The sequence below is a fragment of the Orcinus orca genome, chromosome 3 (genome assembly GCF_937001465.1).
Source record: "Orcinus orca chromosome 3, mOrcOrc1.1, whole genome shotgun sequence".
NCBI classification, from domain to species: domain Eukaryota; kingdom Metazoa; phylum Chordata; class Mammalia; order Artiodactyla; family Delphinidae; genus Orcinus; species Orcinus orca.
Genome location: NC_064561.1, coordinates 67227953 through 67242622, shown reverse-complemented (window position 1 = coordinate 67242622; position 14670 = coordinate 67227953). Strand labels below are relative to the sequence as shown.

Sequence of the window (14670 nt, the reverse complement as noted above, 5' to 3'; positions counted from 1 at the left end):
GTCACCACTTCTGTGAGTGGTAACTATGTGGTGGATGCTATGCTGTAGAAGTGTTTTGTGAATTAACCAGGGAGTTTTCACGGATTAGTACTTGAGGTGGGTTATGCCCTTATCTGAGAGTAAGAATTGAAAGTAAGTGATCAAGAGGCAGGGTATTGTGGAAACACACGACTGGAATGTGGATCATATGGAAGGCTCTTGTGCACAAGGTGCACCTAAACCCCGGTGGCTGCTTTCTCTACTCTTCCTGAATGTGAGGGGGCCGGGGTCTGGAACACTTTAACTCTAGGTTAAGGGGAGCTAATATCTTTGCCCCACAGCATCATCTACTCCCTAATCCACGGTGAAAGGGACTCTCTGCTTGAAACATAGCAGAGAGCAAAAAGAAGAAAGAGCCCAGGGAGTAGAGAGGCATCGAGGTGGAAGCAGGGATCTTTTCGTCCAGGTCTTCAGGACTCCCAATCAAGTCCCCACTGGGATTTGAGCTAGATTCAGTAGATTGGGGCAGGGGAACATTACCTCTTTGGGAGGAAAAGGCAATAAGTGAAATCACTAAATATCTAAACCTGTTTTACTGCTGAGGAATTCATAGAGACAGCCACTATGGGAGTCTTTAAGTAGTTTCTTCTGAATTGATGAAACCATAAAGCCTAGAGGCCATGCCTAGACTCTAGTCATCTTCCTTGGGTGACCTGGATCAGTCCTAGAAATGTTCCTCCTATCACAAGCTGTGATGCCCATTCCATAGCTAAAGTCTGGGATCTCAGAAAAATTGAATCCTTATAGCCATCAGCTGACACTGAGATTCCTCGAAGTACTGCTGGAGAGTCCGAGCAAGACTCTAAAGGGTCCTGACAAATCTTTTCTCTCACCTTGGCCGTGTTTGGTAGGATGGGGTAGGGAGGGGCTAACACATGGGCTTTGCCTCCCTGAGAAGGACAAAATTTTGTTGGTTCAAGCAAAGTAGTGGGAGCTTCTGAAGTCATGCAGGAAGTTGCTGGGACAGAACACTGAGAAGTTCTGTACCACTTTGTCTTCCCTGTTGAGCACCATCTGAGCTGCCAAGGGGGCTGAATCAACCTGCAGCATGAAATGAGTGGGGAGGTAGGAGGCTTCTGTGACACAGATTTGCAGCGCCTGTTCCTAAGGTTTCCAGGACTGAGGAGACTTGATAATTGGTTGGGAGCACAGACTTTTGGGCCAATCAGACTCAGAGCCAAGGTGGGGGATCTGCTCTTCCTGCCCGCCTCTCCTCCCCCAGCTCCCCAGCTCCACTCAGATTCGATTCCCCTCCCCCCCCCAACCCACCCCCGCCATTTGGTGACTAAGAAGAACTGCTGCAGGCAGACAAACCTCGGAGCAGTTTTTTAAGAGGCTGGAAGGAGACATAAGAGATTTCAGCTGCAACATCCCAAGCCCTGGGTCTGCCTTCGAGACAGGACAGCACAGAGTCAGTGTCCAGGAAGGGACTTCTGGGTCATGGGGCCCAAGACACCCCCGCAGCTCGCTGGGAAATGGCAAGTGCTGTGCATGTTGTCCTTGTGCTCCTGGGGCTGGGTGTCTGGGCAGCTTCGTTACTCAGTGGTGGAGGAGTCTGAGCCGGGGACGCTGGTGGGGAACGTTGCTCAGGATCTAGGCTTAAAGCTGACAGATCTGTTGAGCCGCCGGCTGCGGTTGGGCTCTGAGGAGAGTGGGCATTATTTTTCCCTGAGCTTGGTGAGTGGTGCTCTGGCAGTGAATCAGAAAATTGACCGAGAGAGCCTGTGTGGAGCCAGCACCAGCTGCCTGCTGCCACTACAGGTGGTGACCGAACACCCGCTGGAACTAATCCGTGTAGAGGTAGAAATCCTGGATCTCAATGACAACTCTCCTAGCTTTGCCACCCCTGAGCGAGAGATACGCATCTCAGAATCAGCTGCACTTGGGGCACTGTTCCCACTGGATAGTGCCCAGGATCCAGACGTGGGTACCAATACCGTGAGCTTCTATACTCTGAGCCCCAGTAGCCACTTCTCTCTGAATGTGAAGACCCTAAAAGATGGGAAGCTGTTCCCAGAGCTGGTGCTAGAGCAGCAGCTGGACCGTGAAGCCCAGGCAAGCCATCAGCTGGTGCTCACTGCTGTGGATGGGGGTATCCCACCCCGCTCGGGGACCACCCTTATCTCCATCACTGTGCTGGACGTCAATGATAATGCTCCAACCTTCCAGTCCTCAGTTCTACGTGTGGGACTCCCAGAGAATGCGCCCGTGGGTACGCTGCTGCTCCGCCTCAATGCCACTGATCCAGATGAAGGCACCAATGGCCAACTAGACTATTCTTTTGGAGACCATACATCTGAGGCAGTGCGGAATCTCTTTGGCCTAGACCCTAGCAGTGGAGCAATCCGTGTGTTGGGTCCCATAGACTTTGAGGAATCAAGTTTCTATGAAATTCATGCAAGAGCCCGTGACCAAGGACAGCCAGCCATGGAAGGCCACTGTGTGATTCAAGTGGATGTGGGGGATGCGAATGACAACGCCCCAGAGGTACTGTTGGCCTCTTTGGTCAACCCTGTCCTGGAGAGCACACCAGTGGGCATAGTAGTGGGATTATTTAATGTGCGGGACCGAGACTCAGGGAGAAATGGTGAAGTGAGCCTTGATATCTCTTCTGGCCTGCCATTTCAGATTAAGCCTTCTGAGAACCACTACTCACTGCTAACCAGCAAACCTTTGGACCGTGAGGCCACATCCCACTATATCATTGAGCTGCTGGCCCGCGATGGGGGCTCACCTCCCTTGCACGCCCATCTCACCGTCAGGCTCAACATTTCAGATGTGAACGACAATGCACCCTGCTTCACCCAGCAGCTCTACACGGCTTACATCCCAGAAAACCGGCCTCCAGGCTCCCTTCTCTGCACCGTGGCTGCCTCTGATCCAGACGCTGGGGAAAATGCTCGCCTCACCTACTTCATTGTAGGGAATCAGATTCAGGGAGCCCCAGCCTCCTCCTTTGTGTATGTCAACCCTGAGGATGGGCGGGTGTTTGCCCAGCGTACTTTCGACTACGAATTGCTGCAGATGCTGCAGATCGTGGTGGGCGTTCGAGACGCTGGCTCTCCCCCGTTGCATGCCAACACATCTCTCCATGTGTTTGTCCTGGACCAGAATGATAATGCCCCAGCCGTGCTGCACCCCAGACCAGGCCGGGATCTCTCAGTCCCCCAGCGTCTCCCTCGCTCTGCCCCTCCTGGCTCCTTCGTCACCAAGGTGACAGCCGTAGATGCTGATGCAGGCCACAACGCCTGGCTCTCCTATTCACTGTTGCCACAGTCCACAGCCCCAGGACTGTTCCTGGTGTCTGCACACACTGGTGAGGTGCGAACAGCCCGGGCCTTACTGGAGGATGACCCTGACACCCAGCAGGTGGTGGTCCTGGTGAGGGACAATGGTGACCCTTCACTCTCCTCTACAGCCACAGTGCTTCTGATTCTGGAGGATAAGGACCCTGAGGAAATGCCCAAATCCAGCGACTTCCTCACACACCCTCCTGAGCATTCAGACCTTACCCTTTATCTCATTGTGGCTCTTGTGGCCGTCAGTCTCTTATCCTTAGTCACCTTCACCTTTCTGTCAGCTAAGTGCCTTCGGGGGCACGCAGACGGGGATGGGGGTGGGGGTGAGTGCTGTGGGCGCCAGGACTCGCCCTCCCGGGAGTTCTATAAGCAGTCCGGCCCCAACCTACAGGTGAGCTCAGACGGCACACTCAAGTACATGGAGGTGACGCTGCGGCCCACAGACTCGCACAGCCATTGCTACAGGACATGCTTTTCACCAGCCTCGGACGGCAGTGACTTCACTTTTCTAAGGCCCCTCAGCGTCCAGCAGCCCTCAGCGCTGTCACAGGAGCCTGACACCTTCCGGTCCCGCTCTAACACGCTGCGGGAGCGGAGCCAGGTGAGGGGCTCAGCGCGATCCCTGGGGGCGGCAATGGAGAAGCCGCCCAGCCGCATCAGGGACTTTGAACTTGGCATCCGCTCCTCTGGTGCCGGCTCGGCCCGAATGTCGGGACTGTTTGGACGGATTGTGTGGAACCAGAGGTGTGGCCGAGGCAGGGATGGGGTTCTGAGCCCGGGGAGGTGATGGTGATTGTGGTTGAGGGGGAGACAGGAAAGGACCGACCCCACATTCAGAAAAGCCTGCGGTCTGGCGATTTCCTGACGATCATTCTGGCGATTTCCGCCAGGTCCGGGGTCCGGGTGGAGGCGGTCACAGATCCACGCCTGCAGCCAGCCTCCGAGGCTCTGGTGCGGGCACGCTCCACTGGTCCTGAGGTTTCTTCTTAGGTTTCTCCCCACTCCCTTGACCTGTGACCTCGCTGTTATTCCCAACCCTCTTTATTCCCACATCAAACCAACGCATCTGTGGACAGAGCAGAAGCGCGCCCTCAGAGCAGGCGCAGCGCCCTCGCTGCGCCTCACCCGCGCACGCACACGCCCCCTCGCACTTGGCCTTCCGCGTACACCGCCTTTTACTGCCAGCCGCTCGCTGCCAGGTACACTGGCTGTTCCAGCCCGCTCACAGCTTCCCTCCCACCCTGCTGCTCGCCTCAGAGGTACTGACTGACCGCGCCCAAGTTGTGACCGTCCTGCCCCTGACGACTCTGGAGCCGCTTCCCGCCCCCGCCCCCGCCCGGACCTGGACCAGTCGCCTCCTGACGAGCCAGAGTCGCCCGCAGTGTAGCCACTCTGGGCGCTCTAGGCGCGGGGCGGGCAGCACTCTATGACCCGCGGGCTGGCGGATCCCGACGGGCCCAGGGCTCAGAGCGGAGGCCGGCGGTGCCTCCAGCCCAGAAGCCTAGCTCGGGTCGGCCAGGCTGCCCTGTGGCCCAAGGGACGGCGGGGTCCGGCCTGGGACGAGCGAACAGGCCTCTATAGGACAGGCCGCCTGGGCCCTCTGTGGCACCACCGACCTGTCTTCTGGTGGGAAGTGGGACCCTGGAACACCTGGGCTCTGGACGCTAAGACATAGGCTTTTGGCTCCGTCGTCACCACATGTGCCCAGCGATCTAGGATCAGGGCTTTGGGAGTGACCAAATTATCTGACACTCTGGCAAGTCTTTCTTTCCCTGGTTGTTGGAAAGCCATGGCCTCTCTCTGCCAGAAGCCAGCAGGGTGCTTGCATACATGGGGAAACTATAATGGTAAAAAGCACACATTTCTGTAACTCCAGGAGCTTTTATTCAAAATATGTCCGTACCCCATCCTGCCCCTCGAATCAGAATTATAGTTTGGAACAACACCCCCATGTGATTCTGATAGCTAATTGAGAGAGCTTTACTACAACTTCCTCTTAGAGAACCACAACGTCTCCTTTGCTCTTCCCCACACTTGTTGGGTAGGTACTAGAATCCTCCCTCTTATAACTGAGTTTCACAGAGCTCAAGTGACTTGCTCAAGTTCACAGGGTAAGTGGTCGAAAAAGATCTAATCTAGGTCTGTCTTAACTCCAGAATTTGTGCTTTCAATCACTTGGTACTTGTAAAACTGGAGAACAGGAGAGACGGTTTGTGTCTGCTGGGATGAGGCAGAGGGGGGCATTCTTTCCCCTTTAGAGCCTAACACATGAAGAAAAGCCTACTGGGGCTCCTTATTCCTGAGCATCCCTAATTGAACAAACTTGGACCCGCTGTCCTTATGTAGGTTGTGAGTTGGCCTAGTTCCTGTCCTCCGGTCTGTCATGGTTCCTGGATCTCCATGTAGATTCTGCTGTGTCTAAGAATATAGTAACTGAGAGCTGGACATCCCTGTGCCCTTCCCCATGGCAGCTCCAGAATGGTGCTTGTAACTCCTATTGTACCTGGGATGCTAAGTTTCTGGGTTCTGCTTACATCACTGCCACCTGTGAGACTTAGAGTGAGTCATTTGGCAGCCCTGGGTCTTCCTTCTCCCCAGTGTAATCGGAGGTGCTCACACCTCCCTCTCTGCTCCTGGGAGTGAGTGTGACAATTATCAGAGCACCCCAGAATGGAGAGGAAATGGCTCTAGAAGTGCTCCATGAGAGTGTGTGATGGGATAATACACCCTCTGCAAAGGCTGGGAGGGTCTTGGAAGTGAAGTGGCTGGCTAGAGTCCCACGCCTTCATCCAGGTGGGAGAGGGCTACAGATCTGCCCCTTGGGAGCCCTGGAGATTGCGTTGGCTCTCCTTGGAGCCTGTGGGAGCTTGATCTCTGCCGGGCTCCATCCCAGCAGTTCTCTCTGTTCCAGACAGAGCTGCCTTGTTCTCTCCTCCTTAGTCAAAGCCATTGTCTGGCACAGAGTTCTGGGGGTGGGAGGTGTCCTGGGGCTTGGATGCCCTGCCATCCAAAGGCCCAGTCTGGCATAACTCCTAAATTAATAATGTATTTAGCTGTGGGAAGGGATCCTTGAGAGCCAGGGGTCTGAAGGAGGTGTGCTTCTGAATATGTAAAGGCACAACCTGGCATGAAAAGGGTTACCCAGAGCAGCAGCCATCTTGCCGCAGAGGATGCTTTGTTCCCAGCTGAGGAGCTGAATGAAATTCTTTCTAGGGCTGGTGGAATTCTCATGTAAAAACCTCTGCGACTTTTGAGGGCCTTCTCTGCACCCCTCCCCCCGGTTTCACAGAAGATGCTTTCAGCCCTTGAATCTCTGCTCAGAAGTTGAGTCTGGGGGCAGGGAGGAAGGGGCCGGTTCCTTAGGAAAGGAATCTGGGTTTGCTCACTGTGGTCAGATAACTGTGATTTTATCTCTTTGTCTCTGTTACCTCAGACCTCTGAGACCTGAGGTGTATTTTGTCTTTGAAAATGAGCCTACCTCGCCCTCATCTTACCCCATTTGGGTACTCAGCCCCTTTCCCTCTGTTTTCTCCACAGCAAGCCCCGCCCAACACGGACTGGCGTTTCTCCCAGGCCCAGAGACCCGGCACCAGCGGGTAGGTGACTGCCTCTCCAGCCCACCCTCTCCTCTGCGACATTTTTCTCAGTGTTGACGTGGGAGGAGATGGGGGGAGGGCTCAGCGTTCGCTACAAATGGCTTCCTCCCTCAGTTCCAGATTTCAGGGAGGTTTTGGTACGTTGGCGGCTGGTACACAAACCCCAGAAGGAAGACGCTCCTACTCTGGCTATTTTGGAAACGCAATTCACACACTCATCCCTTCCCTGCGCCCCACCACACAAACCTTCTCCTGTATCTTGGGGGCTCCGTGGGAGCAAAGGATGGTCTCAAGGAGGTCTCTGGGCGGAGAGGAAGGTTTTTATACCTATCCACCGGCTCCATCCTCCTGCTCCAGATTTGGCTGGCCTCCGTCCTGACTGGGGTTCAGGCGGAGGAATCTGGGACAGGAGGAGGAGGGGAGGAGCTGTCAGCAGCCAGAGCCTCCTCCTGAGCCGGCAGGAAAGAGCCGAGGCTGAGGGGAGGGAGGTCAGGCAGCTGGCGGTGGGGCTGGGGATGGAGAGCCTGCAGCCTTCTCTGCCTGCAGGCCCTTTGTCTCTGACACTCTCTCACCGTCCTCGGCTCAGTCTCTATGTTAGTTTGCAATCTCTGCCTCTCCCTCTCTTTCTCGTCTCGATCTCAGTTTCTTTCTTTATTGCTGTATCTCGGTCCCTACCATTTGTGTCTACTTGCACTGATCTGTGCCTCTTGCTGCGCCTGCTATGGCTAGGTGCTCAATAAATGTGGAATCGATGAATAAACGTGACTCTGCCTTAGTCTCAGTCTCTGTTTCTCCTTTTCCCTCTGTCTCTGCTTCCCTGTCTCTGTCCTTGACCTCTCTTCTGTCTCTCCTTTCATCATTTCCTAGTGTCCTGGTGTTCTTCTGTCTCCAGTCTCTTTCTCTCCCTCTCACTGTTTCTCCTTTCTTCTCTGTTCTCAGCCTCTCTGTGTCTCCTTTGTCTTTGTCTCTGTCTCTGTCTCTCTCTGTATATCTCTCTAAGTCTCTTGTCTGTCTCTTTTTGCCTTAATGGGTCTCTTTCTCTGTTGCTCTTTCTTTATCTCTCTCTTTCTCTTTTATCCTGTCTTTTACTCTGTGTCCCTCTCTCTGTCTCTCATTTCCTAAAACTTGTGGGCAAGCCAGCACACACATGCCCGCCCCCCAGGCTCTCTCCCTCCCCAGCCCCTCACAGACAGAGCGTTTGATCTCTGTTCTCCACCATACACCCTCCCATCCAGGCTGCCCCAGCTGCTCAGATCAATCTGGTATGAATTCCTGCTAAGACAGGAACTCCCTGGGGCGAGTGGGCGGGGGTGGGGTGGAGGGGAGGAAGACTTCAGCAAAAGACCTGCAGTTGGTCTGAGGGGAGTGGGGTCAGCTCTGGGCCAGGCCTCCCTGTTAGAAGTCTGGTGACCCTGGGAGCCTGGTGGAGTCCAAGAAGCCCAGGAGACGGAGGGCAGAGCTTGGGCTGCCTTCCCCACCTCCTCGCTGGTTGGATACTTGCTGCCCACATTCCCCAGATGCTGAGCCCTCACTGCCACAAGAACCCGGGACACCCTGGTGTACGGTGGAGACTCCAGCTTCTGGGCATGTGAGTCCTGCCGAGGTCTCAAGGCAGTTAGATCCTAGCAGGCCCCTAGAAGGCAGCAAACCAGATTGCTTGGACTGCCCTTGCCCCTCCCTTGACCCCAGCTTTCTCCTTTCTCTCTGCTGGTCTTGCCAGCCTTCCCACAGGTTTATCCGTTAGGTCGTTCATGTATTCGTTCATGTATTTATTCATTCAACAAATATTTATTGAGCATATACTATGAGCCAGGCCCTGTGCTAAACATTGGCCTGTAAGAGTGAACAAGCAGACACGATCCTTGCACTTACAGGCTGCCATGCCAGCAGGGAACACAGAAAATTGACAACAAATCACACTAAAAAAATTTCTAGTTACAAATCATGGCAAGTTCTGGGAGGAGGGTCATGTGCGTGTAATGGGGGAGGGGGATAGAGGAGACCTCCAGGAGGAAGTGCCATTTGAGCTGAGGTGATGAGAAGTACAGGGCAATTCATGCTCCCTTTACCCACCGCCACCCCAGGCCGTATACTGGCCCTGAAGCAGAATTCATTGCTGAACTTGAGAGCCCCACCAATTGACTCCTTTTTTTAAAATAATTTTTATTGGAGTATAGTTGATTTACAATATTATGTTAGTTTCAGGTGCACAGCAAAGTGAATCAGTTACACATATTCACATATCCATTCTTTTTTAGATTCTTTTCCCATATGGGTCATTACACAGTATTGAGTAGAGTTCCCTGTGCTCTACAGCAGGTCCTTATTAGCCGTTTGACTCTTATGTGCCTTCTAGACTGGCTGCCTCAAGTCCCTTTTCATCAAATGAGAGACTTGGTGGCCTAAAGTACATGAGGGAGCTCTTGGGGAGATGGAGGAGAAGGTGCAGTGCTCTCCCTTCCTTAGTTAACTTGAGGGGGATGGAACAAACATTTATGATTCAGCTGCACAGGGGCCCAGATGAAGTCAAATGTTAGGGGCCCAGTCCAGCAACTATAACTTCCCCCTTTCGTTCATTCAATAAATAGTTAATAAGCACCTACCGTAGGACAGGTAGTATTCTAGGTGTAGGAGATATAAGATAGACATAACTTCTGCCTTAGGGAGTTTACAGTGTGTTGAGGGAGACAGATAGGAACCAAATAATTACTCAAAAAAAATAGTAAGATTACAGCTACCGTAAGTGCTGTGAAGAGCAGTTCCTGGTGGTGAGAGTATAAAATAGGGATTTGACCTGGTCAGGGAGCAGGAGGACATCCAGGAGGAAATGAGGCTGTGGATTAACCAGCTGAAGGAAACAGGGAAGAGCATTCCAGGTGGAGGGAAGAGCATGTGCAAAGGTCCTGTGGTGAGGCCTCTCAGCCTCAGCAGAATGATGCAGGTTTTCTTTGCTGCCATTCTGAGGAGTCAATGGGGGTGAGAAGATGAAGAGGGGAGATTTCTCTTATTCAGTCTAAGCCTGGTTCTGGCTCCCCAGTGCTCCTCTGGCCTACCTTGGCTACTGGGACACCAGGTTCAGAGCAGGACTAGCGTCGAGTTCTTCAGTAAACCTGGTTCGAGTTCAAGCCAGCGCCCTGTCCCATTGCCTAGACAAAAGGAAGTCCCTGCCTGCCAGGTGTTGCTTCTCTCCACCGCTACCCCCTGCTCAGGTCCTCCTTTTGGCTTCTGATCCCAACAGCTGTTGTCTCAAGCCCTGAGCCCAGCAAGCCAGTTCTCCTTTCTCAGGCTGTACCCCAGGCCCCGCCCTGCAGCTGTTCCCAGCCTCTGCCCAGAGGAGGGTCTCCATTTGGCTTTCCCTGGTCCCCACACTGTTCTCCTTGGATGGCTCCACACTGCCATTTCCCCTTCTGTTCCACCTCCCCTGAGAGACACTATCCCTGCTCTCCCTCAGTTTGGGCATTCAACAAACAAATAGCATCTTATTTTTTTTCTGCTTATAAAATAACCCACGCTCATTATAGAAACATGAGAAATAGAGAAAACAGTTTAAAAGAAAAAGTACTCATAATTTTACAACCCAGCCTCTGGGACTGCCCCTCACACACACACGCACACAGCACACTAGAATACAAACTTCTTAGGGCAAGAATCATATCACCTCTTAAATCCTAGGGCCTGTCACAGGCACTGGCACATAGTGGGTACAGGTTGTAGTTCTGCCTGTTGCCAGCTGTGTGATTTTGGGAAAGTCTCTCAACCTCTCTGAGCCCAGTTTCATCTGCTGGGAAATAGGGATAATAACACTAATCTGTAGGTGGTTCTGAGGCTGAAATAGACAATATATATATAATTTAGTCAGCCCACTACCCAGAAATAAGTTCTGAGTAAATGGTTCAAAAAGAAGTCTGTCTCTCTACTCATCTCCTGCCCACGTGCTTGGCCTCTAGCCTTCAATCATTTCCCAAGAATCCTTTCCGCCCAGGCCATCATGGTTCCAGGCCCACCCTTCCACTCACCTTTATTCCCTCAACACCATCACCCACGACCACAGGGTATCCTAACCTGGTGTCCGACCCTGTCGTCTACCCCACAGCCCCAAAGCTCTTCTCCCTGCTGCTCACCCCCCTACCTGATCTCCCCACTCTTTCCCCATTAGGCCCTTCACCTCGGCCTGAGGCCACCTGCCTCAGCCCTGCGCCCCCAGGCAGGCCCAGAGAGAGCTCAGTCTGCCTGCAATTAAGGACTCCTGGATTTTCATGGAGACAGAGGTGGCTGAGGCTCCATCACTGGGCTCCCGTCCTCCCAGAGGTACCCCTAACGCTCAGTCTTCTCCTAGGAGCAACCATGACCTTTAAATACTTAAATCCGATCATGACAACCCCCCTTTTATATACTTCAGTGGCTTCCCAGAGCTCTTAGGATGAGACCAAAACCTTTAGTGTACACTCTGCAGCCCCAGGCCCTGACACCACTGCGCCTTATGGCAGCCACACTGGTTTTCTCTTGAACTCACCAAGGTCCTCCCAGCCTCAGAGGCTGGGGCGTATTGCTCCCTCTGCTTGGAAAGCTTTCACAACACTACCCTTCTCCTAGTTAGCTTAATTTTACCCCTCAGTTTTTTACTCTGAAATGCTTCAAACCTCTCAAAGTTGAAAGAATCATATGATGAACATCCAAATACTCTTTTAAACCTAGATTCATCAATTGTTAATATTTTGCACATTTACTTTCTCCTCTCTCTCTGTCTCTCAACATGCACACACACACACACACACACACCTCACACACTTTTTTTTCTGAACCATTTGAAAGTTGCAGACATCATAACATTTGAAACACTTCAGTATCTCTCTCCTGATAACAATAACATTCTCGTACATAAACACAAAAGAATGATCACATTTGAAGAATTTAACATTAATGCAATAATATACAGTCTACTAGCAGATTTTCATAAATGTTCCCCAAATGTCCTTTCAACCTGTATTTTTTTTCTTTTAACTCCAGAATTCAATCAAGGAACATGAATTGCATTTGCTTGCTACCTCTCTTTCATCTCCTTTAATCTAAAACAGCCTCCTTACCTTTTGGAGGGTTGTTTTTTTTAAGACATAGACATGTTTTAAAGAGTCCAGGCCAGTTGTCTTTCAAAATGTCCCACAGTCTGGATTTGCTGATCATTTTCTCATGGTGAGATCAGTTTACAGAGTCTGATAAGAATACTGCGTGGGGGTCATTGTACACTTTCTGCTGGGAATCATTTCCTGTCAGTTTGTTCCCTGGGTTAAAGTGGTATTCCCAGATCTCTCTGTTACAAAGATATTTTTAAATATTGGTGATTAATAAGTAATCTGTGGGTGATATATGAGACTGTGCAGCAACCTTTCGCTGCTTTTATATTCACTGATGAACCTTGCCTGAATCGGTTTTTACATCAGCAGTTCTACAGTGTTGATTTTCTATCACTCCTCCTACGTTTGTTTGGCTGGCATTCTCCTGCAGATCCCCTGGATAGCCTCTTCAGATTTAAATACCCTGTCCTTTCCTTGAGGAAGCCTGGACTGACTGGCTCCCTAACCCCAACTAGGCAGAACTCTCCTGTACCCCTGCTCTTTGCCTCCATAGCACTTGCTTGTCACAATTACAATTCAATTATTGTGTAATTATTTAATATCAGCCTCTCCATGGAGATCGAGCATGGTGAAGTCAGACTATTTCAGTCATGTTCACAGCTACAAACCCAGCACCTAGTCCTGTGTCTGGCACACAGTACTTGCTCAATAAATATTGATTGAATAAATGAACCCAGAATCCCAGCTCTTCCCATTCTGTGGAGGGAGAAATGACATTCCTGCTTTCTCCTCCAACCCTAACTCTACATTTGCTGTGACCCCGTAGAGGGGATCACACAGCAGCTGGTCTGAGCCGTAGACTGAGTCCACCTGCCTGGGGATGGGAATTCCAGATCAGGGGAAACCATAAGCAGGGACAGACCTTGGAAAAATTGTAAAACAGCTCTTGACTGTGCTCAGCCACTGTGACAAAATACACACACAGACACACACAGACACACAGACACACACACACAGACACACAGACACACACACACACACACACACACAGACACACACACACACACACACACACACACACACTCTTTCTTGCCTTCAAGGCATTCCCTGCAGCCCCTCCCCTGGTGCCAAACCCTTCTTACCTCATAGTGAGCCTAACTTTCTGGGCAGGGCTTTCCCCATTCATTCAGGCAACAAACATTTATTGAGGAACTTTAGTGTTCCAGATGGTGCAAAGGTCGACTAATAGACGTGTGTGTCAGGCTGCTTCCCCTTCCCCTCAAAAATGGAAATCATTTGATCCCTGAAAATCCCCCCCCAAAGCATGGAAATAGTTACTATGGGAAAAATCCAAGTTGGGCTAGCATCCCTTAGAGTTCTTTTACAGATTAACATTTTTAACAATTAGGAATCACCTCGTGTTTTTCTCAATGTTTAGAGCATCTAAAGCTCTTAACTAGGTGCTTCAGTAGAAAACGGGCACAGTCCTGGTCCCAGAGCTCAAGGAGCTGGGTCTGGGGGTGGAGCGGACAGGTGGGGACAGTGGCAGTCACAGTGGGACTAGAGCCACCGCAGGGCAGACAGTGGGGGTGGGAGCACAGCGGAGGCACCTAACCCAGCCTGGGTGGGCTTAGGGGTCCCCTCTGGCAACCTATTCATGTTACCAAGGCAGAGGTAGGGAACTTGCATTCTAGGGAATGGTGTGCCGCAAGAGAGAGTTTGAGGAATTAGGGAAAGCGCCTCAGAAAAGGTTTCTGATAGAATGTTTGAGAGCGAGGTTGGGGGTGTTCTTGTGAAATAGGAGGGGCTGGTCCTTGTGTGCCTGTGGATTTTATCCTGAGGGCTCAGCGAGCCACTGAAGTGATCAGACTTGAGTTTTAGAAACCTCTCTCCCTGTCTCGTGGGGCCCCCAGCCTCTCTCCCGAGGTCCTCTCACCTTTGTCAAGTTCTGGTACATTCTCTCCCGTTTCCCACCCTCACTGTCCTCAGGAGAGGGTCTGCTCCCCCTCACTGTGAGCCACTGCTCCCTCAAGGCGGGGCAAGCTTCAGTGCATCCTGCCCTCTCCCTCGAAGGGCCATGGTGTCTGAAACAGTAGAAAGCTGGTTTGGGGGACTGGCAAATGGGGCGGGGTCTGGCTTCTGAAGGATTGTATAATCTGCCTCCTACCTTGCTGGAAGGGAGCAGGTCTTGGGCATGGGCTGGGGATAGGCACTGGATGTGGGAGCCCTGGGAGAGGACAGGAGGGGCATGAGCTGGTGGCTTGGGAGACCGTGATCACCATCCCATTCTCTCCGCAGATCCCAAAATGGCGATGAAACCGGCACCTGGCCCAACAACCAGTTTGACACAGAGATGCTGCAAGCCATGATCTTGGCCTCCGCCAGTGGTAAGTTGTGCCAGCATGTGTGGGGTGGGAGACCTGGGGTTCTGGGGTGCATCCCACAGCACCGTGCCCTGAGACTGGCTTTCCATCTATGTGGTTCCTCTGGACCTTTCAGCCGATCTGAGGCAGCCCATAATTCCAGGATATAAAGCCGGGTTAGGGAATAGCTGAGGGATGGGGGTGGTCCTGGGATGCCCAGAGGGGAATGAACAGGGAAAGATCCTTGCAGGAGAAGTAGGGAGTAGTGGTTAAAATTCTAGCCTTGGAAGGGACAACTATA

The 14670-nt window shown here is 52.0% G+C and overlaps 1 protein-coding gene across 41 annotated transcripts in view; it reads left to right on the top strand.

Moving 5' to 3' along the window:
• LOC105748547 (protocadherin gamma-C4) overlaps positions 1-14670 on the top strand; it is a 179097-nt gene that overhangs the window by 154854 nt on the left and 9573 nt on the right. For 39 of the 41 annotated variants that reach the window (XM_049708651.1, XM_004280240.2, XM_049708654.1 and 36 more), the window contains 2 exons: positions 6876-6934; positions 14305-14393. In XM_049708651.1, the coding sequence (XP_049564608.1) occupies positions 6876-6934; positions 14305-14393 (148 nt within the window). Of the gene's footprint in view, positions 1-73; positions 3940-6875; positions 6935-14304; positions 14394-14670 lie in introns of those variants that run through there. The other 2 variants (XM_004280236.3, XM_049708679.1) reach the window with 2 other exon arrangements.